Here is a 22171-nt window from a genome sequence, read left to right as displayed (position 1 = left end):
ATCTAAACCGATCCTAAGTTGTCCAACATTAATTCTTTTTAAGTGGCCTAAGTCCTGAAGGCCTTAGAGCTAAAGTTGGCATAAATTTGAGAAGCCTTGATGTAATCTCTAAATTTACAGTGACTATTGTCTTTGTTAAAATTACACCATCTTTTGTCGTTGACTTGTTGTAGTAATTGTTGTCCATTTGATGAGTTTGGTGAGTCATAAGGTCTCAATTGTTTGATTTAGAAAAAGAGTGAGAGATCTAAGTTGAGATGAATTACCCTCAAATAACATAAATTTTGGTTTAGTACAACATATAAAATGATATCATTTTTAGTAGATAAAAAAAAAAAGAATAAATTCACCACCATTATCCATAAGAAGACAAATTAAAATTTGACCATTATTATTATTATTATTATTATTATTATTATTATTGTGAGGGAAAGGGGTCAGGGACTCCAAAATACAAAAAACACAATACATCGCAGAACCTCTAAATCTATAAGTACCAGCATAATAAAAAAATATTGGCAAATAGAGCTCAGGAATAGGATGATCAATAGATGTAATCCAACACCAAGCTGTTGTCCCTTCTTGTCCATGATATCCGCACAAACATTAGCTTCCCGGAGGATGTGGTCCAAACTCACATGAGGGATTCGACGAACCAGAATAGTAATATCCTGTATAAGGGAGTAGTACGGGTGCGACAAAGGGCATCATTCCCAGGCAAGTTTAATGGCCATTTGTGAATTCAATTCCACAATCACATGAGTCAATTCATTCATTACTGCAATTTAGAGTCCCTTGATAATAACCTACAACTCAGCATGCATGATCGAGGCTGTCCCCAAATTACAAGCGAAGCTCATGATGCAAGATCCCATCGAATTTCTGAAGATACCCCCACACGCAGCATTATTAATATGAGATAAAATCAAACTATCCACATTTAACTTAATAGCACCTTCATGGGGAGGGAACCATTTGGTACATGTCTCAAAGTTGGTATTAGTAGATCTTGGAATGACTTTTCTTCTACACCATTTGGAAATATCTTTGGCCCGAACTTTTATAGAAGCAGCGACATCTTTTGGCATAGTAAAAGAGCCTTCAAACACAAACTTGTTATAGAGATACCAAAGGGAGGAAACTCCTACACCAAAAATAGTAGACCAGGGGGCTTTACCTTCCAGGTTTGAGCATATCATCTCGAATATCCAAGTTGAAGAACTTTTGGTCACCATGAACGGGAAGGAGCATTCGCCAAACCAGCCTTGCCGCAAGGCAGTCCCTGAGCGCATGAAGAGCAGTTTCCTCAGTGGTGTTGCATCTCAGACACCCTGCTTCATTGGACTGTGTCTCCGTCTCCGGTTGTGATTTGTAAGAAGAGCATCATTTGTTAGTAACTAAAGAAAAGTTTGAATCATCTCCGGCCCATTCCAATCCCAAATATGCCAAAACACATGATCATTCGCAGAGGAGCCCGTATCAAGAGAATCGTAGGCTGATTTCACACTAAAGGTCCCATCTGCACTCAGCTCCCTGGCAACTTGATCCGCTTCTTTCCAAGGAGACAAAGGAGCCATCGCAGCAATCTTGTTAACCCATGTCTCTGGGAGCCAATCTCAGTTTCTCCAAATCCCAATCACCTGAAACAAGAAGGAAATCATTCAACATCCATTTATAATCGGGGGTTAATTACCTGTTTTGTATATTGATCCAAATGCCAGCTTTCGTCACCCAATTATGGTTCCAAAAGTTAATGCTTGCACCATCTGCTATACGCCAAGATGTGTTCCTTTCCACGCCCTTCCAAGCTGAACAAACTCCCTTCCATAGATTTGAATCCATAGGTTTCCTCCTTATGTTCAGAATGATGCCATTACCACATTTGTATTTAGATCTCAGCACCTTTACCCAAAAGCTATCTCTTTTCTCAACCAAACCCCAACCAACCTTCATCCAACCCTTCTTGCCTTTCCTCTTTCGCATAGAGTTAATGACTTCCTGGGTAATAATGATATTATCTGAGGTATGTCTCTCCCGAACAAAGCTACTTTGAGTCGGCTTTACCACTTTTTTCATGATTTTCCTCAACCTCCTTGATAAAACTTTAGTAATAACTTTATAGGAGACATTGCAGAGAGAAATAGGATGCATTTGCTTTAACATAACTGTAGGCTCGACCTTTGGAATAAGGGTAATCAGGGTCGCATTAATATCTCGGACGTCCAAAGGCCTATTAAAAACTCTTTCAACCAGATTACAAAGGTCGGTTCCCACCCTGTCCCACTTATTCTAATAGAAAATTGCCTGAATCCCATCTTTCCCTGGAGCCTTGAGACTTCCCATAGAGAGTAGAGCGTCCTTTATTTCCATACGAGAGATGTTACTGCCAGTACTCGCAAGATCATCTCTATCCAGAAGAGGGAAATTATTTCTCAAGACAAATGGGGTATCTGGAACATTATCGGTATATAACTGGCTATAGAATCTGGTCGCCATTCTCTCTAGGGTTGTGCGGTCACGCACCTAGCACCCATTATCATACTGCAAAGCTTCAATCCGATACCTCCTCTTGCGGGCCATGAGCCATGGAAAAAATTTGGTATTACGGTTCCCAAACTCCAACCAATTACAACAAGATTTTTGGAACCAGAGCAGTTTCTCTTGGGTCAAGATCTCCTCATATTCCACCCAAAGCTTCTTCTGCAATTTCTCCAGATAAAGATTCGGGTTCATAATGAGACTGTTCTTAATGCCTTGAAGCCTCTTCAAAAATTTTTATTTTCTGTGATGGATATTACCAAAGACATTATGATTTTAAAGCTTTAACTCCTACTGAAAATCTTCCATGCAAGTATGCCAAGAGTCCTGGAGATTCCATCCCCTGTTAACAACATTATCGAAATCAGGGTGATCCAACCAAGCAGCTAAAAATCTAAAAGGCCTCCTTCCCTTATTTGGTGCACCCTGAGAAGTAAGGCGCAAAAGGAGAGGAGAATGGTCAAACTTTAGACTCGGTAAATGTTGGATAACTACCTCTGGGAAGGTGATTTGCCAGTCAAGGTTAGAAATTACCCTATCAAGCCTTTCCACCAGAGAACATCTTTTCCAAGTATACGAACATCTCGAGTACCCCAGGTCCATAAGGCCGCAGTAAAATAAACAGGCATTAAAATCAAGGCAAGCCCTTCCATACCACAACAGAGACTCCCCACTTTGTTCATGATCATTCAAAATAGCGTTAAAATCGCCAATGGCGCATCATGGCAAATTGGCATCCCTGCTAATACTGCGAAGATCCTCCCAGAGAGATTTCCTGAAACCTCTATTAGGACTCCCATAGACGCCTGTTAGAAACCACTACACTGAATTCCTATCTTCAATCTTCATGTGAACAAATTAGGAGTTATGATTTAGCACATTCACTTTCCAGAAATTCGAATTCCACATACACCAAATCCCTCCCGATTGCCCTCTAGCCTCCACTACAAAACTACCATCTAACCCAAATTTGTTTCTAACCTTTTCTCCCCGAACACAACTGATATGGGTCTCCAGCAGGATGACAAAATTCACTTCAAATTCCTTTCTAAGATTTCTAATAAGAGTAGAAAAAATTTTTACCCTCAGCTCCTCTACAGTTTCAAGCTACAATATTCATTAGATACCAAAACAGAGAAGACGACCCTTAAAGACCCAAGAAAAACTTCAAACAGAAGATTGGGTGTTACCCCCTATAGCCCCAGAGGCTTCCGCCTAGACCATAAGTTCCGTACCTTTGCCTGACTCCTTATGTCCATCCTTGGGTATATCTGGTGCCTTACTTGAAATTCCGCTGCCGTCTTCGACCTCCAAACCAATCGGAGGAGTTCCACCATGCTGAGGGACTTGGTTGAAGAAGGAATTATGGCTCACATGGGCCTCAAGAACTTCCATGGAGCTCTTTGCAACTTGATAGTCTTCCCATTGTTTCGTGACTTCCTTCATTCTATCCATGATTTCCCTTTTCCACGATCCCCTAAGTAGAATTATTAGAAGAGGAGGATGGCACATTTTTCCTACCTTCTAATGAGACCGCTAAGGAGATAGAACCCTTTTCCACCATTTTTTGTTTGGGCTTGAAGCCTTTTTTTGTTAGCATAGGCCCAATTTTCAGGGCAGCAATTTTTTGGTTTCCTACGAGTAAGAACCTACTTCAGGTTTTCTTATTATAACCTTTGATCCTTCCAAATTTGTTCGGCGCGTTTGGGCTTGGTCAGAAGGCCTAATGGTGCTCCCATCATTCTTTTGAGGACTTATAACTGGAGCTCAGTCAGCAGCCTGATCTTTGGGCCCAGCATACTCTGGCCCTTTCTTTAACGGACTTCTCATAGAGGACTGATCTGGAACGATACTCTGGAGTTTAATATGCATGGCCTCACTTGGTTGAGAACTTTCCTGCATCTCATCATCCCTTTCCTCATACAGCACATTAAACCAAAAACCTCCCCTACTGAACGTGTTCTTCGTAACGTCTTTACTTTCTTTATTAGGAATGACATTAAAGGTCTAATTCCCCTTTGTCTTTTTCATCAGGATTTTCTCTTGTTTCCTTTTAGGATACCTCTTTACCATCATCCAGGGGCCAAAATAAGAAGGATAATGATTTTCCTGTTGCACGATATGCTCATCATTGTGTTCCTGATTTTCTGGAGTTCCCTAATTTACCTTTCCCGTGATGGCCGCAGCCCTTTCACTTACCATCGTTGATCTCTCCTTTTCTCTGGCCACCTCCACCACTGGTTGATTAGCCTTATGCTCGTCATCTTCACTACACGATTCAAACTTATGACTAGGGATGGTAATTTTCCCGGCGGGACAGGTATCCGCGGAGATTTACCCATCGAAGGACAGGTTTGGAGGTCATTTTCTCCCCGTGGGGGCGGGGGTGGGTATCCGTTTAATAAACGGAGCGGGGGCAGGGAGAGAGGTACCCGCCCCGTGATACCGGCATAATACCCGTGTAGCTGAAATTACATAAATATCCTTATATATATATATATATATATATATATATATATATTATGATGGAAACAGAAAACCTAATCCTCAATTTCTCATGCCGCCTCTGCCTCACTCCCTTACACTCTCATCAGTTCACTCTCACTCTCACATCCCAACCTAAATCGCATCTCAGGTATCACCCTTTTCGTCTTTCTTCCTCTTCTTTCCTCCTTTGCAACCGCTCACCTACTTCCTCTTACTGAGTCGCCGGTGTCGCTCCGTGCTTGCGTCTCACAGCGTTGGCACCGCCTGCACCCGTGTCGCCGCCTGCACTCCGCAAAGATGAAGCTGCTCCAGCCATGCCTCTGCCATCACCAGCATATTCAGATCTGTCATCAACATTTATGCTTCTGCGTCCATCTTCTTCAAATCTGCCAATCTGCCATCATCAATAACCAATAAGCTGTTTGCATTCTTTTAATTATATAATCATTCAAAAAGTTTTAATTTTTTCCCCAATAATCATCATCATCATCTATGATATATATGTCAATATTATTTTGATTTATATATATTGTTAATGTTTGATTTATATGAATATGTTTGATTTTATTATATTGTGAATTGTATTTTGTTGGAAGATGATTTCGAATAGATGAAAATTAGAAACCAATTTGGTTTAATTATGGTATAATTTAAATTATTTGATTGTTCTACATAATTGTATTATTTCTATTCATAGATTGTAATTAGATTAAATTTTTTATTCAAAAATCTGTGGATATCCGCAGAAATTCTGATTTCCGGCGGATATGGAGTCCCCGTTATCTGTCGTGAAGACGGAACGGGGATAAGGACGAATTATAGGTGGCGGAAGTCCCTACTTATGACTATATTTTTCACAAGAGAAACATACGAGATTACCTTCGTATTCAATATTAAGAATACTTTCCAAAATAGAGATTTTGGAAACTAATTTCTTAGACAAATTAATCTCGACGCAAATCCTTGCAAATCTTTCTTTTGAATGTATAGAAGTAGCTCGATCAATTTTTAACATATTTCCAAGGGCAGACTCAAGCTTCCACAAAAAATGGAAGTTATACAATTCAACCGGAAGGTTGAAAATGCGAATTCATGCCGCAATCTTTCTCACATGGTGCTTCGACGGTAGAAAAAAAGGATTTCCACCTTTGAACAATTAAATAATATCCCACAATCATCCATAGTCCTTCCATAAAGGCATAAGAGTAGTCTCTCCTCAGCAAAATGCACCAAATAATAATCTCAATCCATTATGTGCCCATTCTCAATAAAGACGCTCTTTGATGAAGTCAAGGGCTACTATTTCCTAGCATTTGTTTTTATCAGGAACCGCCTTGCCCTTGTCCTATTTTAAAATGATGAAGATCGGGTCGGGTGTTTCCACTTAATTTAACCCCAATTGCTTCATGAGTCCTCTTACAGTAAGCAAAGAGGAGTGGAAGCGAAGCGAGTAAGAAACTAAGAACCAAGAAAGAAGCCATGAACGTGGGACTCGCTATCTCTGACATGCATACCCCTTCCACCATCCGCTTTCTTTCACCATCTTCTTCCCCTTATCACTTCCTTTTTCCCCTTTACCTTCCCAATAACCACCACCCACGATTTCGCGCCAAATCCTCCCTCGTAATTGAGAAGCAGGACCCACCCGCCCTCTCCGTCGTTCAAGCTCCCGCACTGTCCTTGCCGGAACCGGTCTCTCGCCGTCTCATCCTCCTTCGCCATGCCAGGAGTTCCCGTGAAAATCGCTCACTCCGTGGTAACCACACCATTCATGCACCATAGCCTCCGAAATACAAAGAAAAATTAAAAATTAGAAGATTCAAACAAGTCCCAAAATTCACCCTTTTTTAAAACGTTTTTCCTTTGATTAGCTCAAAGTTTTAAGCTTTGCATGTTTTCGTGAAGTGGGGGAAGTTCCCATTTAAGAACTGGTATGGAGATGGAAGAAGATTTGTACTGATTAGAAACGGTGGGGTTCACGGCTTTGTGCAATTTTCAAGCTTTCTTCAGTTTCTTGTAGTTTAAAGTTTCAAACTTTATGGTTTTGTAAAGAGGTGTGGGACATTCCCACTTAAGAATTTGCATCGAAATGACAAAAATTGGGGTTGATTATAGATGGAAGAAATGGTGGGTTTTCTATAATTTGTGCATTTTCAGGTTCCACACTTTTAAGTACCCATGTGAATGATGTATTGTTATGTGAACATGTTCTAAGTGTGAAGATGGTTTTTCTGCAGATCATGACCGGCCTCTGAGTAAATCTGGCCGTGTGGATGCTGTCAAAGTTTCTCTAAAGCTCCAAGAGTTGGGATGGATTCCTGAACTTATTTTGTGTAGGTTAGGATTGATTTCGTGGCACATTGTTCTTACGAATTGAATTGATTTGACTGTATGAGAGGTGAGGTATGTGATATGAGCATACCTATTAGATATCAATTGGCAGTTCCTTAGATACTAGTTATAAAGGCTCATACTTTTTTCTTTTCAAATATATATTGTGATTTCAGTTTCTTATCTATATACCCTTAGCGTGTCTAAGACGGTGTCTAAAGATGATGTATAAAGTTCATTTCCCTTTTAAGGACCTTATTGCGTTAAAACAGCTTTATGTTAGCAAGGATTTTTGAGGTTTTGTATTGATTTTTGATTTTGTGCTGTGGCAGTGATGCGGCACGGACTAAGGAGACACTCAAAATAATGCAGGAGCAAGTGCAGGAACTGGTGGAAGCCGAGATTCATTTTGTTTCTAGTTTCTATTCGATTGCAGCCATGGATGGACAGACAGCAGAGCACCTTCAAAAGACTATTTGTAGATATTCAAAGGATGAGATTCTTACTGTCATGTGAGTATCGGCAAATTTCAGCCTTTTCAGGGTGATATCTATAACCTATTCTTGCCTTATTGTCAAGGTAGAGGCTGATGATTCTGTCCTCATCAGAATTATGCCTCTCATCTCTTTGTTGCTTGTACACGAACAATTTACAGACACGAACGACGCTGATATAGCTATTACAGTATCAATGTTTCAGATGATGTTATACTAAATGCATTTACTATAATTGAGAAAACACATTTTGGCCCCAAACATGGATAGCCAGTGGGATCCACATTTCAATTTTTACACTTTCTAAACTTTTTATGTTGAGAGTTTCCAACTTTTCATGCTGTGGATTGAAATGCATGTTGTTTCACTCAAGATGACGATTGAGTTTTGTCTGAAATTCTCCATGTGCATGTGGTGGTTTCCAAGAATTGTCTAGGAGCCCTTATTTGTGCTACTATCTTTTCATTCACATTTTGAGAAACTAAGTTTGATACTTGGAAAGTACTCTTCACAAGATCTGATTGATATTTAATCATTTGCTGGTATTCAGGTGCATGGGACATAATAGGGGGTGGGAAGAGGCGGCCTCGATGTTTTCTGGGGCCTCTATAGAATTGAAAACATGCAATGCTGCACTGCTGGAAGCTGCTGGAAAATCTTGGGAAGAGGTTAGCTTTTGTTACCTTGCACAATTGACTACTGTATATTTTCATTCAAGGCTATTGGCTTTCTCTATATGTTTATTATGTGTTATATATTGTGAAGTTTAGATGTTCTACTGACATATTTTATGGATCTAGTGCAACAATTAACTTTAAAATGTTCTTTTAGGAGTTTATGTTTGGTAGGTGGTTATAAATTCTTTTTCCAATGTTAAATGTCTCACGTCGAATACTTGATTAGTGAATTGGCAACATTTTTCTGCCACTTTGAATTTTTGTTGCTAATGGTCATCACTCCCTGAAAGTTTTATAACCCTTTGTTTCTCCTCAAGGCTACTTTTGTTGTATAATTTATCAATGGTGTTGTAGCATATTAGTCTGATTCATGCATGTGTCGTGTGAATAGAGAATGAGTTCAAATCTTAGTAGTGTTTTATTTGGCCTCTTGGATTTTAACTACTCGATCGAATTAAGGCTTTTGTTTAATATTAATTATTCAGTTTATCCTGACATAATATCTTACAGGCATTTGCTGCAGCGGGATTTGGCGGGTGGAAGCTTCATGGCATAGTAAAGCCAAGTAGCTAGCTAGTTGAGCATTTCCATAGAGAGTTAACGCAAAAAAAGAAAAATATATGCGCAGAAGTGGAAGTTCGAAGCATCATGAGTTCTTTCTGAAACCGAAAAGCTCAGTTTCAGCAGTGCAAAGAGTTGATTATGACTTTAGAAATCATGCTGGAAGGAAAATGGAAAATGATGGAAAAATTTTCAGTTGCAAATGAGTTGCTTCCAAGATGAGTCAAGATATATAAGCATGGCTGAGGATACAGAACACAGAATCTCAGTCCCTTCAAATGCTGCTGCTTAATGTATATAGCATAAAGTTCATTGAAGTGAACTCATGCTGCTTACTGGTTGATTCAAGTTGAACACAACATCAAATAAGAATTGTTATGTAAATCATGTGCTGTGGAAAAGATACATACCTGCCATTATATTATACCTCTTCCCCCTTAGTCTTCATTCTTTAATTAAAGTGAAAATTTGTTTGATCAAGCCTCAGCTTGAATTCAGTACAAGTCCTTGAATTAATTGCTTGTGCAGATTTCCCCTTGCATTATAACTTTGATTGTAATTCTACCGACTAAAGAAGAGTTTAGTGGTATGGTGTTTCATAAAAAAAATGGAGTAAAGTATCGTTTTTGTCCCCAACGTTTGGGGTAAGTCCTAAAGTTGTCCCTAACGTTTCAATCGTCCTATTTAAGTCTCTAACGTTTCAAAATTGACTCAATGTTGTCTTGCCGATAGGGATCCGTTAATAGAATTGCCGGTATGACAAAATTGAGACGATTTTAAAACGTTAAGGATTTAAATAGGACGAAAACGTGAGGGACAAAAACGATACATAAAAATAAATTTTAATTTAATTTTATCTTTAAATAATATTAATTTTTGACTGTACATAGTATTCAATTATTTTTTAATTACATCTAAATAAATTATACTTAATCACATTATTTTTATTTTAAATAAATTTATTTTTTTATAATTTTAAAGACTTTTGATACATTAGAGACAAAAGGTATAATTTATATTTTATTGTACATATATATATTTTTTTCTGCAAGTTTATATACTAGTCATTCTATAAATATTTCATGATAACTAAAAATCTTTAAGAGTAAAATTATAAAAAAAATAATTTATTTAAAATAAAAGTAATATGATTAAGTGTAATTTACTTAGATGTGATTTAAAAATAATTGAATACTATGTATAGTAAAAAATTGATATTATTGAATGATAAAATTAAAATTTATTTCTATATATCATTTTTGTTTCCAACGTTTTCGTCCTATTTAAGTCCCTAACGTTTCAAAATCGTCTCAATTTTGTCTCGCTGTTAATTCTGTTAACGGATTCCTAAACAACATTGAGTCAGTTTTAAAACGTTGGACACTTAAATAGGACGATTGAAACGTTAGGGATAACTTTGGAACTTACCCTTAACGGTAAGACAACATTGAATCAGTAAACGTTAGGGATAACTTTGGGACTTACTCCAAACCTTGGGTACAAAAACGATACTTTACTCAACAAAATATTTACACCATCAAATCAGAATTTATGTGTTCTTAGGTTGATATTGATTTACTATACATTGTTACAACGTTTAGAAAATCCACTTTCAAAAGTCAATTTTGATAAGCTATTTTCGAAAGATAAATCTTTACCAAACCAAATGGTTATATAACAAGATGGTTATCTGTATTTGGTTTAAGTGAATTAAATAACTTAAATATCTGTGCAAGTATTTTCTTAAGTGAAGACTGAAGAGAATTCTGTGTATTTTATCCAAATTGAATATTGGATATTGAACCAAAAAAGTTGGAAAAAGAATATCCTTTTCAGCCATGAAACATAAGTGTGGATACAAATTTGCAAACTTTTTTCTCAACCAATGACACAAAGAAGAAACAGAGTGTCAGAATCTCAGTGAGAACCCAATCAAATTTCAATTTTCTTACGTCTATATCCTTTATAATAAATATTATTTTGACATCAGTATATTTTTAATAAGGTGAAAACTCGTGGATTTGACGTGAAGTTGATATCTGAGAGTCGTTAGATGATTTGATTACTTCACGTGAAGTCGACTACAACTGAGTTTTCATATTTTAATAATTAATACGGATTTTTTTTATTTGTTAATTAAAAACAATTTAAATATATAATTAATTAATTAATAATAATTGTATTTTTATACAGATATCAGGAAAAAATATTTGAAAAAAATTTGACAAAAAATAAATAAACATTACTTGCAAGAACAGAGAGAGAGAGAGAGAAAAGAGTCCAAACATTCTCTTCATCCGTCTTTCGTCTTCTCTAAGTTTATCAATCTTGTACGATTTCTTCTACTCAAACCAACACCAACAACAACAACACACTTAGGGTTCTTCCATGGCGTCGTTAGCAACTCCGCTTTCCCAATTTCAATCCCTTTCTTGCACCAAACCCTGCGTCCGGCTCCCCTCACCTGCTCTCCCTCTTCAATTTCGACGGAGATCATCGCCGGCGCTCCGGGGCATGCCGATGAAGGCGGTTGTTGTTGTGTCTGCAACGACGGCGGCGGAGACGTCCAACAAGAAGCGGTACCCTGGGGAGTCGAAGGGGTTTGTGGAGGAGATGAGGTTTGTGGCGATGAAGCTGCACACGAGGGATCAGGCTAAGGAGGGCGAGAAGCCCGTCACGGAGCCCGAGGAAAAGCCCGTCGCTAAGTGGGAACCGACCGTTGATGGCTACCTTAGGTTCCTTGTTGATAGCAAGTTGGTTTACGACACTCTCGAGAAGATCATCGATGAAGCTCCTTATCCTTCATGTTAGTAACTAACTAACTAACTAACTGAATCTGTTTTGCTTACCTAACTTAAGCATCGTTTGCGTGCGTGGGTTGTTACAATTACACCCATTATCCATACGCATATCTATGAGTAGTTTTCAATGCGCTTGGAGCACGAATTAAATGTGCTCCAGAAACCAACTTGAGTTTGTCAAGTAGTTAGCTTATTCGTCAGCTTAAGCAAATGTGGGGTTCGAATCCCACCTTTGCATGCAGCAGCCTATTGACCATTGCCAAATTCTTAGATGGAACCCCGGTCCGAGACGGATTAGTCCTTGGCCTGGATTGGGGGATACCGTGAGAAACAAAAAAAAAAAAAAGGTGCTCCGGAAGCATGCAATAATTGAGCTTAGGTAAACTTGAATCATATGAATTGGTGACTTAACCGTGAAAATGAGTAAAGTTGAGAGATTAATAACCGGGGTGTTTTGTTTGGAGTATCAACAACTAAGGTTTTGGTGTTTCTTGGCATGTATGTAATAATGGCAGTAATGACATATCTCATTCTTAACCTGTAGATGCTGAATTCAGAAATACAGGACTCGAAAGGTCTGCAAGTTTGGCGAAAGATTTGGAGTGGTTTAAGGAGCAAGGCTATACCATTCCTGAACCTTCCTCTCCTGGCCGTAGTTATGCCGAATATCTTATTGAGTTGTCGCAGAAGGATCCACAGGCTTTCATTTGCCACTTTTACAATATCTACTTTGCCCATACAGCTGGTGGTCGAATGATTGGGAGAAAGGTACCACTCTCAAAGTCTTGTGTGCAAAAATAGGTTAAATCAGATTGTTTGTTAATTGTTAGAGTGCCTGATGATGCATATGTAGCTATCCCAGCTTCGGTTTCTGTCATGTTAAATTTTTCAAGTTGTGTTCTGTTAGTGTTAGTAATTTCTGTTAGTAGCAGCTAAAAGTTACTGAAGTGCAGCCTATATGTATTCATGTGTATCTTGTAGGCCACAGAAGTCTGATATTCATTTGTTCAGATGCAGATATATTTCGGCGTATATGGGTCTAGCCTATGTTTGATACTAGCTATATAGAGTAGTGGGTGCCCTCCAATATGCCACTACTATGTGTCATAAAATCTTTTAGCATGTTATTTCATTCAAAATTCTATGGAGAATCATTAGAAAGCTGTAAAATGCATCCGGAGGTATTTGGCTACAACTTTTGCTCATGGTTTACATCAATCAAAGGATGCTTTTCTCAATTTTGTGAGGGTTTAGTGATGTAAATTGGACTATCGATCTTAATGATATGCACTTCATGTGTCTTGTTTTACCCCAAATTTTATAGAGGCAGAATATAGGAGTCTGGCTTCTATATCTGTCTTTTTGCTCGCTCAGTAACAACTATCTTCTGTTACAGTTAGTTAACTGCTGTTATTGTTAGTAGCTGTTAAAGGCAAGTATATGAGACAGCTTATATTATTGATCTGTAATCTACCGAACTTATGAGATTCATATTACTTTGCAAATCCCTATACTTTGGAAAAATTTAGTCAAGTCTCTGTATTTTAAGTGTTTGCCATCAGGGTTAACATAGTCAAGTCCCTGGTCATCATCCTTTTCCATAATCATTCTCTTACCGCATTTTAATTTTGACAGGTTGCTGAAATGTTGTTAAACAAAAAGGAGCTGGAGTTTTATAAATGGGATGGTGACCTTTCCCAGTTGTTGCAGAATGTGAGGGACAAGTTGAATAAAGTTGCCGAAGTATGTTTCTAGGTTTCCCGAACTTTTAACTTGTCATTTGCTTTAGAATCTCTGAGGAATAAGCAATATCTTGATTTCTTTTGTGGCTTTATTTCTAAGGAACAAGTGATATATGTTATAGCTTTGAGATTTTGTGAGATAGCATGATGAATATACTATGCTTTGTTGTTTCACCAGGAATGGACTCGGGAAGAGAAGAACCACTGTCTTGAAGAAACAGAAAAATCGTTCAAGTTCTCAGGAGAGATTCTCCGTTTAATTCTTTCATGATCATGATAATACATGCTCTATTATATGGTTTATTTACAAGCATTAAAGTGCATGGCGCAAGTCAAGAATATTGCAATATGTGTATATATGTTTTAATTGTTAAGTTCAAGATGCAATAGACTGAATGTTGATTCCCAGATAAAAAAGTTAACTTCCTAAACATTTATTCGGTTCTGAATTTGCATTATTTTTCCAAGGGCAGTGTTAAAGGGGATCAAACCTGTTGGCTACTTTCTGAGTAACTAAGATATATTTGAAGGTTATTGAATCTCTTTGGTGAGAGTGGATAGTGTTGCTTCCATTTTGATAATGACACTTTATTTCTATTGAGTTTTACATGAATATGATAACCAATAATATAAAAAAAAAGTCATTAATACAAAGTGACATTATCAAAATACGTGTAACAATATCTACTCTCCTCAATGATTGGCACAAATAGAAACAAGTACCATTATCAAGAGAAAGAAAAGAGAGTTCTAAGTGGCTAAAAGAACACTAGAGTGACTGAAATTCTGGTTTCTTTTCTTGTATGTTTTCTAATGTAGTGTCCTGAGTGTATGACATAGAAGTTCACCTGAAGTTCATGATATTAGTTGCTTGCAAGTAAAACTGTAAAAGCTTGATTGTAGTTCTAGTGACATGAGCATACTGGTATGTTGTTTGATTATTTCATACAAGAAATGTTTTTTGCACATAACATCCCTGAGATACACTCATCTACCCCTAGATGGGAGTAGATCCTCTCCAGTGGAAAAAAAACTGGATGGTATCCAGTATTTAATCTCACCTTTCATTGTTCTCTCTCTCCTCTTTAATTTTGGTCCCACTTGTAGAATTAAAGGTGAGAGATGACACTTTATTCTCTCTAACTGGAGAGGATCTATTTCCCCCCTAGATGGGGTGGTGGGAGTTGCATTTGGAGTGAGTTTGGATTTCTATTCAATGATTGATAAGAGATAAGATGTTCTATTTTATGTATATTGTTCAAGTCTTTTATCACTTGTTTTTAATCACAATGCCGAAATTTTCAATTATTTTTGCATAATGGCTCATAGATGGAAAATTTCGCGTTTAGAGCAACCAAAACAAAGGAATTATTTTCATGGCTAACTGTAACTTTTGGTTTAATTTAAAGGCTATTCATGTGTTGGATTTGAACTGTGATAGCGAAATGCTTCTAAAATAACAACTTATAAATAATAAATATTAACTTGAATTACTATTTTAGTATATAAAAATAAGAGTTTAATTTTAATACATTAACATGTAAAATGTTTTTATACAATAGTGAATTACATTTGTTCTTGACATCTGTGTAAAATTATTTGACAATGAGTGCACTAAAATTAAATTCTCAAAAATAATGTTGTCACATTTTGTTTTCACGAAAAATATCATCTCATAAGTCATAATGTCCAAAAGATAAATCACTTCTCTAAATGTCAAATAATGAAAAATGGTCATTTTATATTATTACACACCAATTTATTACATTTGCTAAGTTTATGCACTACCATTTTTTCTTGCAACATAAAATGCGTGTTATGAAAATTTATCATTAACTGTTAGTCAACGGACGTTGAAGTTTGCAATATACAACTTAGAGATTTGTGTAAAAAACCTACCCTAACTAACTAAAAGGTATGTACTGTGTACATCTTATCCCAAATTGAATTTTAGATAATGTACAAAAAAATATTGAAAGAAAAGAATATTAGAATGATCACGCAACTTGTGCATGTGCCTCCTATGAACCTTTCTAAATTAAAGAGAAACATAGGGTGGATAAAACATAAAAGAAATAATTCCCATGCAAATTTGTAAACTTTTTTCAACCAATGACACAAAGATACAGAATCTCACCGTGAATCTAATTTAAAATTATATTTAAAATTCCCAAAATTAAAAAAAAAAAAATTAACTGTACTTGTGAAAACAGAAAGAATGAGGAGAGGACAAATTTTAAGGTTTAAAAAAAAAAAAAAAATCCAGCTGGCTGATTCAGCTGTTGTCTCTGCCCAAACGTTCTCTTCCTCTGTCTTTCATCTCTTTTTCCTTCATTTTCTCATCGTTTTCCAATCTCCTATGATTTCTCTTACTCTGTGAAAATTCAAAGGGACAAAACAAGAACAACACAAAAGCAACAACAAAGGCTCTTCCTTGAAAATTCCATTTGAATTTGGCTTTGTTTAATTTCTTCAAACGCAGCATTGTATTTTGATTCTGCGTCAGGGGAGGGTCCTACATTATCATCATAGATACCCTCTTTTTCATTCTGGTAAAGTTGTTTCCTTTTTCATGTTATCTTTCCATTCCCCAAGTTCCTTGTTCCATTTGTTGCTAAAATGTGATTCATTTGCCATGTGCATTGTTCAAATGTGGCATTTTTATTGTTATCAAAGAAAAAAGGTGGGTGGATTTTTTTTTTTGGGGGGGGGGGTGTGGATTTTGAATGTGGGATCTGAATTGGGATGTTAATGCCCAAATTATTGCTTTGTGTGCTTTAACCGTTTCTTACTGTATTTATTTGTTTGCTTTAAAAATTGTTTCTCATTTAGGAATTGTTTAACGGAATTCAAGTGTGAAAAGTTTTGACTTTTGAATAAAGTAACTTCATGTTAAGAATTGCAAATTGCTAGCTTAACGGATTTGAAAGGGACAACTTTTTTGCTTAGATTGAAAATTACTAGCTTATTGCTCCTTTTCTATGGTTTATCTAGATGAAGCCTTTGTAAAGTTTTTGTGCCATTTATTTATTTATTTTACAGGAATTGAACATTTCATGGGTTGTGCTGGAAAAAGGTGTCCTTAATTAATATTTTGCAGCCAAATTTTATGAGCATGTTCTTTCTATCCTGGGAGGATTTTGAGGCTAAGGGGAAGAATTGAATGACCTACTCAGAGACTCCGCTCTACTTGTAATTCCGTGAAGCGGAGCTTCTCTGAGTTACATGCTGAAACAAGATGATTGACCAATTCATCAATTTCGTTATTCGTCCTCCCAGGTATACGGCCACTTTGGGAATTAGTATATTTAGATTCCAAACTTGTAAAGTATATTGGTTCTGAGTGGCACTGTGTTATGAGTGACTAATTAAGTATTCAAGCTAAAGAGGTTTTTCTAGTCATGGTGATTGAATTTAATTTGAACTGTATTGAATTCAGCTGAACATGTTTCAATCATCTTACAAGAACCGCGAGACAATTTTCATCGAAGACTTCAATTATTCTGAAATTAGTCTCTTTTGTGAAACTTATGCAAATGACTAAGGGCACCATTTTTCACTGCTCAATTTTGCATTATTATTTTTCAAGACTGTCGATTATAGTTTCAGTGTATCTGCTTTGCCACGTGCAGGGCTGAGTATGATCCAGAACAGTACCTGTGGGAAAAGGAATTCACCCTTGCCGGAAGAACATACATAAGGCAGGATTTGGAGGCAAGTATGGACATATTTTGTTGTATACTATTGTTGTCTATTCTTAAAAACTAATTAATGTTTGAAACAGTAGATTGAAATCTTGGTTATCTTATATATTTATTTGTAATCTTGCAGCTAAAGAACTCAAGAGGTTATACCTTGCAGTGTAGCCATTATCTCCCTTCACCATTCCCTGAAAATGCTTCTCTTCCTTGTGTTATATATTGCCATGGAAATAGGTATTTTAATCTTTATGGACACAGACAGCTATTGCAGCTTGAAACAGGTTTTATATGGTTCTGGTTCTGAATGATACATTTGTTCCATTCTCCTTTTTGATATGTGTATTTGTGTACAAATGATGCAGTGGTTGTAGAGCAGATGCCAATGAAGCTGTCGTCGTTCTTCTTCCATCAAATATTACTGTTTTTACTCTCGACTTCTCAGGGTCAGGCTTATCTGAAGGAGATTATGTAAGCCTTGGTTGGCATGAAGTAAGTAACCTCTTAAAGAATGTTTTATTCGTTGAATTGGTTTGAATCCATTTACATTAGCTTCTGCATATTACATACTCTATGAAACTAACAATACAACACATTTATAAAGACCCTCATGATCAATTTTGCGGTTTTAATTTTGCTTTAATTTTTTTTGTTTTTTTGTGTGTGTGTGCCAATTTTGATGTTTACTCTTGATCTGTTGTATATGAAAAACTTGTTTTGTTTCTCTTTCCCTTTATGTAGAAAGATGATCTCAAGATGGCAGTGTCATATTTAAGAAGCAACAAGCAAATATCAGGTATAGGTCTCTGGGGACGATCAATGGGTGCCGTTACTAGGTACTACAATTTCCAATCAACTAGTTTGATTTTTGCAAGAATTTCTTGGTCAATTGATTTTAGGCTTGAATGTGCTTTTAGTCTTTATAATATAGGTCATTTCAATTTTGGTTTGTATAAAGTTTTTTGTGTTGGCTGTAATTAGTCTTTTTTATCTTTTCTTTTCATTTTTTTTCCTAATCCTTGTCACCATAAATTTTTATCATCTAAAACATTTAAAAATAGGTATTTATTTCATACTAAAAAAAAAGGCTTCAATTTTTTATCCTTACAAATAACTTTTGAACTACTTCGGGTATCTATGTTATTAATATCACAAGTACATTAATCTAGATTATAGGAACCAAAATAATTAGTGAGAAATCAATGGTATAATTGACTATGCACTTTACTTTGGTGTGATGTAGCATTCTTTATGGAGCTGAAGACCCTTATATTGCTGGAATGGTGTTGGATAGTGCCTTTTCAAACTTGTATACTCTGATGATGGAGCTCGTGGATGTTTATAAAATTCGGCTTCCAAAGTTCACTGTACATTCTCTCTCCCTCATTCTATATTCATAGGACTTAAGATGCTGTCTTTCCTTTGTAGTAGCAACTAAAAATGATTAAATGAAGTAGGATCTCCATATTGTGAAGAGTAAGTGAATAAGTGATTAATGCAATACCATAAGTGAATAAGTTTTTGGCAGTAGTATGAAGTAATAAGTGAAGATGCTGTTACAGTTCTGGGTTTATACATTGGTTAAAATGCTTCTGGGTTTCTTATTTTCCTTCCCTCGAAATTTAGAGGATCACTTTGCTGTTTGATTGAAAGGATTGGGAAATAGGATTATTGTTAACTATCTGTGGAGTGGATAAAGTCTTTCATCTTAGAGGTTTCAATCTACTTTCTTGTCATGGTTGACATTGGTTAGTTTGAATTTTGTGTATGTTCTTTTAATTTTGCTGCATTGGTCCACAAGCAGGTTAAAATGGCTGTACAATACATGCGGAGGGTTATCGAAAAGAAGGCGAAGTTTGATATCATGGACCTTAAACTTTTGCCGGTATGTATTAATTTTGAAGCCAAATTTTTGTTTGTTTCTTCTGTTTATTTGATATGTTATGGTGTATTTAGACCAGTTCCAATTTAATAGCATTTATTTTCTGGCCAAACATTTTTTTCGCCAGAGCTATCTCCTTCGTGTCTGTCTTAATTTAATGCTTTTAAAGCTTACAGGTTGCTGCGAAGACATTCATTCCTGCTTTATTTGCACATGCTAACGATGACAAATTTATTCAGCCCCACCACACTGAACTCATCTCCAAAGTTTATGCGGTATTATATCCAACCTGAGTCAATGTGCTCATTTGACATAGCCAAAATATCTTACATGATCTCTAAATTTGTAGGGTGATAAAAATGTCATAAGATTTAATGGCGATCACAACTCCTCTCGACCACAGTCCTTTTTTGATTCAGTTGCTGTTTTCTTCTGTAAGGTGCTCCACCCTCCTCCAATTCCTAGAACTCGAAAGGTTGATAAATATTTCAATCTGGGGAGTTTGAGACTTGGTTCTGGTTTGGATGAGGTAATATTAATAAGCATAGTGTATAGAATTCTATTTCTTGATGAAATCACTTTGCACCCAAAATGCAACTTATGAACCAGAATGATACATCACCAAGCTTCTTATGCAACTTATGTTATCAGATTTTTAGATACTAATCTGCTCTTGCTTTTATTGGTAGAGCCTGTTATATGAGATACTCTCTAGTCTGCGGTCTGCAGCATCAACTACTGATGCTGCAAGTTCATCTTCTTCTGCTCCGAACGCTTCATTTGTAGATTCAGTTGGAGGCCTTCCCTCAGAAGTTGTCCCAGTGACTACAGTAAGATCTCTCCTTCCATCTGCCTATGCTATTTTCCTTTGAAACTTTTATTCTATTTAAACATTCATTGCCTTTAAGGCCATGATGTAGACTTCAAGGCTATTCGAATAGTTAACGGCCGCGCAGTTTGCGTCCCCAGTTTGCATAAAACCTTTGTGCTTAGAAATAAGATTGACATAGTTTTCGGTACCACTGACATTTAAGTTTATCTTATGGGTTTTTATTTTTTATAGAAATATTTTTTTATTTCCTGTAGAAATTGTTGCTACTGATGTCTTTAGTGGTTTAAACATGTCAGTTAGCAGATTTAATCTTTCTTTGAAATGATGTTTAATGACTTTACAGGACGAGCCAGATGTCTTGAACCGAGATTCTTACTCATGTAATAGCTCAACTAGAGAAAGCTGGGGCAGATGTTCCATTATGGGAAACAGCGACGAGGAACCTACTACAGATCATGGAGCTGACGATAATGCTTCTGAGGTCTGTCTCTATCTCTATTTCTATCTGATTTATTCATCAGTTAAGAGCACAAAATTGATTTGAAGATGTGCAATAGTAATGTGGCAGTTACTTGCCTGCTAAGTTATATCAAAGTGATATGGTAATCCATAAATTGACATTGGTGTTTTGTGCTTCGCATGTAAATTATATCGAAATATGCAAGTTATTCTTTACTCCCATGGGAAGCATGAGAGAAATCTTGCCGGACAAGAAAGAAGACGAAAAGAGTCAAAAGGAAAAGAAGAAGAAGAAGAAACCTGATAAAGCAAAGAAGATTAAATCCGACGGGTTAGAAAAGATCGAGTCCCTTAGTCGACGCCTGCGGCGTTGTTGTATGCCAAGGGGATCTTTCCATCAAAGACACCAGTCATCTTGATTAGTCTTGGTTGCTATTGCATCTTGTAATCCATCTTATTGTAAAATTTTTCCACATCAATGTAAAATTTTTTTAACCCGTGGAATCAGCCACTGATGTAATTATCAGGTTAGGCCGCCTACATTATATCCTTTGGGTGCGGTCTTTTCCTGGACCCTGCGCTAACATGGAATGCTTATGCACCGGGCTGCCAATTTAAAATGCATTGATATTGTTAGGTAGCCCAGGAAATCCAACTTTCTTTGTAGCTTGACTAGTTGGTTCTCTTTTAGGAAAATTCAAGAATGTACTACTAAATGAGCAAAAAATAATGCTTTGTATACTTGGCCCTGATTATACCAGTTGTTTATTGAGGCTTTGGATGTGACTCACCTCTGTTGCATTCTGTAAACTTGGTGCTTCTTGTGTGATTAGATAACATTTCTGACATAAACTATAAGACACTTGAAGTAACTTGGTAACATTACCCTCTTCCCAAATTCCTAACGAACTGTAGTGGAATGTGACAACTGAAATTTTGAAATGAATTCTACTTAATGTTTGCATTGACATTGCTATCAAAATACAATGCTTCTCACCAGTGATATTACAATATCTAATTTCTATACTTAAACATCATTTGACGTTTGGTCTATCTTGTCTCACATATCAAATATTTCTTATATTTAATCTTTAGGGTAAGGACTTTTTATATTTTCTGGATAATGCTTTTTATCAATTTTTTTCTTTTATATATAGTTAAAACTTGAAAAGACAAAAATGGATAACTTGTTGATGGGAGTAGGGGTGGCAAACGGGTCGAAACTCGTTGGGACAGCCTGCGTAACCCGCAATTTTTTGCGAGTTGGGCTGGAAATTTGAGACCGCCTAATCTGTGGGTTTTGACGGGCTTCGACTAGGTGGGGCGGGCTTCTCCGCCGGGCCAAGCATTTTTTTTGTTAGGACCATTTTTTTACAAATTTCTATGATGTTATTGATCTACAAGAGGATAAAGATAATAATTGAAGATGTTCTAAGTTATATTTTGGATTATGTTTTATGTTTGATTGATTATAAACTTAAAGATGTTTAATTATATGTTTTGGATAATGTTTGTTTTGTTTTGGACAATGTTAGTTTTATTATTGTTTCAAAAAAACTTAGTTTATAATTATGTTTATTACATATTTATAATTATAAAAATTTTAATGTTTGTAAATTTAGAAATTATAATTTTTGTCTTTAAAAATTATAAATTTATTAAAATGGTT

General features: G+C 36.3%; 4 protein-coding genes and 1 long non-coding RNA gene across 6 annotated transcripts; 3 read left to right on the top strand and 2 right to left on the bottom strand.

Annotated features, from left to right (window-relative positions):
• Positions 1–374: 374 nt before the first annotated feature.
• LOC112741382 (uncharacterized) lies at positions 375–4067 on the bottom strand. 2 transcript variants are annotated; one of them, XR_011870573.1, is made up of 3 exons: positions 3774–4067; positions 1178–1640; positions 375–1099 (listed from the first exon to the last, which is right to left on the bottom strand). XR_011870573.1 is itself a non-coding variant. In XM_025790344.3 (2 exons), exons 1-2 carry the CDS (start codon positions 4048–4050, stop codon positions 1591–1593), a joined length of 327 nt encoding a protein of 108 aa, XP_025646129.1. In that variant the 5' UTR covers positions 4051–4067; the 3' UTR covers positions 375–1590. The 2 variants fall into 2 exon arrangements, 1 of the variants encoding a protein (XP_025646129.1); XM_025790344.3 differs by having other exon boundaries at positions 375–1640.
• LOC140178252 (uncharacterized) lies at positions 2773–3171 on the bottom strand. The gene is made up of 2 exons (XR_011870574.1): positions 3034–3171; positions 2773–2881 (listed from the first exon to the last, which is right to left on the bottom strand). It is a non-coding gene; the product is annotated as an uncharacterized lncRNA (long non-coding RNA).
• Positions 4068–5080: 1013 nt separating the features above from the next.
• On the top strand, positions 5081–9604 carry LOC112741381 (uncharacterized protein At3g52155, chloroplastic). The gene is made up of 5 exons (XM_072213704.1): positions 5081–6781; positions 7263–7362; positions 7689–7868; positions 8401–8518; positions 9038–9604. The coding sequence occupies exons 1-5, from the start codon at positions 6505–6507 to the stop codon at positions 9098–9100; spliced, it is 738 nt and encodes a 245-aa protein (XP_072069805.1). The 5' UTR covers positions 5081–6504; the 3' UTR covers positions 9101–9604.
• A 1364-nt stretch (positions 9605–10968) lies between these two features.
• LOC112741380 (heme oxygenase 1, chloroplastic) lies at positions 10969–14064 on the top strand. The gene is made up of 4 exons (XM_025790341.3): positions 10969–11894; positions 12434–12657; positions 13525–13632; positions 13810–14064. The coding sequence occupies exons 1-4, from the start codon at positions 11477–11479 to the stop codon at positions 13900–13902; spliced, it is 843 nt and encodes a 280-aa protein (XP_025646126.1). The 5' UTR covers positions 10969–11476; the 3' UTR covers positions 13903–14064.
• A 1832-nt stretch (positions 14065–15896) lies between these two features.
• On the top strand, positions 15897–21312 carry LOC112741379 (uncharacterized). Its single transcript, XM_025790340.3, has 13 exons — positions 15897–16183; positions 16674–16910; positions 17264–17345; positions 17463–17566; positions 17695–17821; positions 18071–18165; positions 18573–18696; positions 19134–19214; positions 19388–19486; positions 19561–19740; positions 19901–20041; positions 20387–20524; positions 20709–21312. Exons 2-13 carry the CDS (start codon positions 16870–16872, stop codon positions 20919–20921), a joined length of 1425 nt encoding a protein of 474 aa, XP_025646125.1. The 5' UTR covers positions 15897–16183; positions 16674–16869; the 3' UTR covers positions 20922–21312.
• Positions 21313–22171: the final 859 nt, after the last annotated feature.

Source organism: Arachis hypogaea, chromosome 14 (assembly GCF_003086295.3).
Source record: "Arachis hypogaea cultivar Tifrunner chromosome 14, arahy.Tifrunner.gnm2.J5K5, whole genome shotgun sequence".
NCBI classification, from domain to species: Eukaryota; Viridiplantae; Streptophyta; class Magnoliopsida; order Fabales; family Fabaceae; genus Arachis; species Arachis hypogaea.
Note: the sequence above shows the minus strand (reverse complement) of the source record. Positions and strands in the feature narration are given on the sequence as shown.

Bases quoted from the DNA above. Each gene is read 5' to 3' on its own strand.
- LOC112741379 (XM_025790340.3), top strand. From the start codon at position 16,870: ATGATTGACCAATTCATCAATTTCGTTATTCGTCCTCCCAG. The intron at 17,567-17,694 runs GTATTTTAATCT...CAAATGATGCAG, and splicing joins ATATATTGCCATGGAAATAG to TGGTTGTAGAGCAGATGCCA. The intron at 19,215-19,387 runs GTATGTATTAAT...TAAAGCTTACAG, and splicing joins TGGACCTTAAACTTTTGCCG to GTTGCTGCGAAGACATTCAT.
- LOC112741381 (XM_072213704.1), top strand. From the start codon at position 6,505: ATGAACGTGGGACTCGCTATCTCTGACATGCATACCCCTTCCACCATC. The intron at 7,869-8,400 runs GTGAGTATCGGC...GCTGGTATTCAG, and splicing joins GATGAGATTCTTACTGTCAT to GTGCATGGGACATAATAGGG. The intron at 8,519-9,037 runs GTTAGCTTTTGT...AATATCTTACAG, and splicing joins CTGGAAAATCTTGGGAAGAG to GCATTTGCTGCAGCGGGATT.
- LOC112741382 (XM_025790344.3), bottom strand. From the start codon at position 4,050: ATGTGCCATCCTCCTCTTCTAATAATTCTACTTAGGGGATCGTGGAAA. The intron at 1,641-3,773 runs GTACGGAACTTA...TTCTTGTTTCAG, and splicing joins ACATAAGGAGTCAGGCAAAG to GTGATTGGGATTTGGAGAAA.
- LOC112741380 (XM_025790341.3), top strand. From the start codon at position 11,477: ATGGCGTCGTTAGCAACTCCGCTTTCCCAATTTCAATCCCTTTCTTGC. The intron at 12,658-13,524 runs GTACCACTCTCA...TAATTTTGACAG, and splicing joins GTCGAATGATTGGGAGAAAG to GTTGCTGAAATGTTGTTAAA. The intron at 13,633-13,809 runs GTATGTTTCTAG...TTGTTTCACCAG, and splicing joins AGTTGAATAAAGTTGCCGAA to GAATGGACTCGGGAAGAGAA.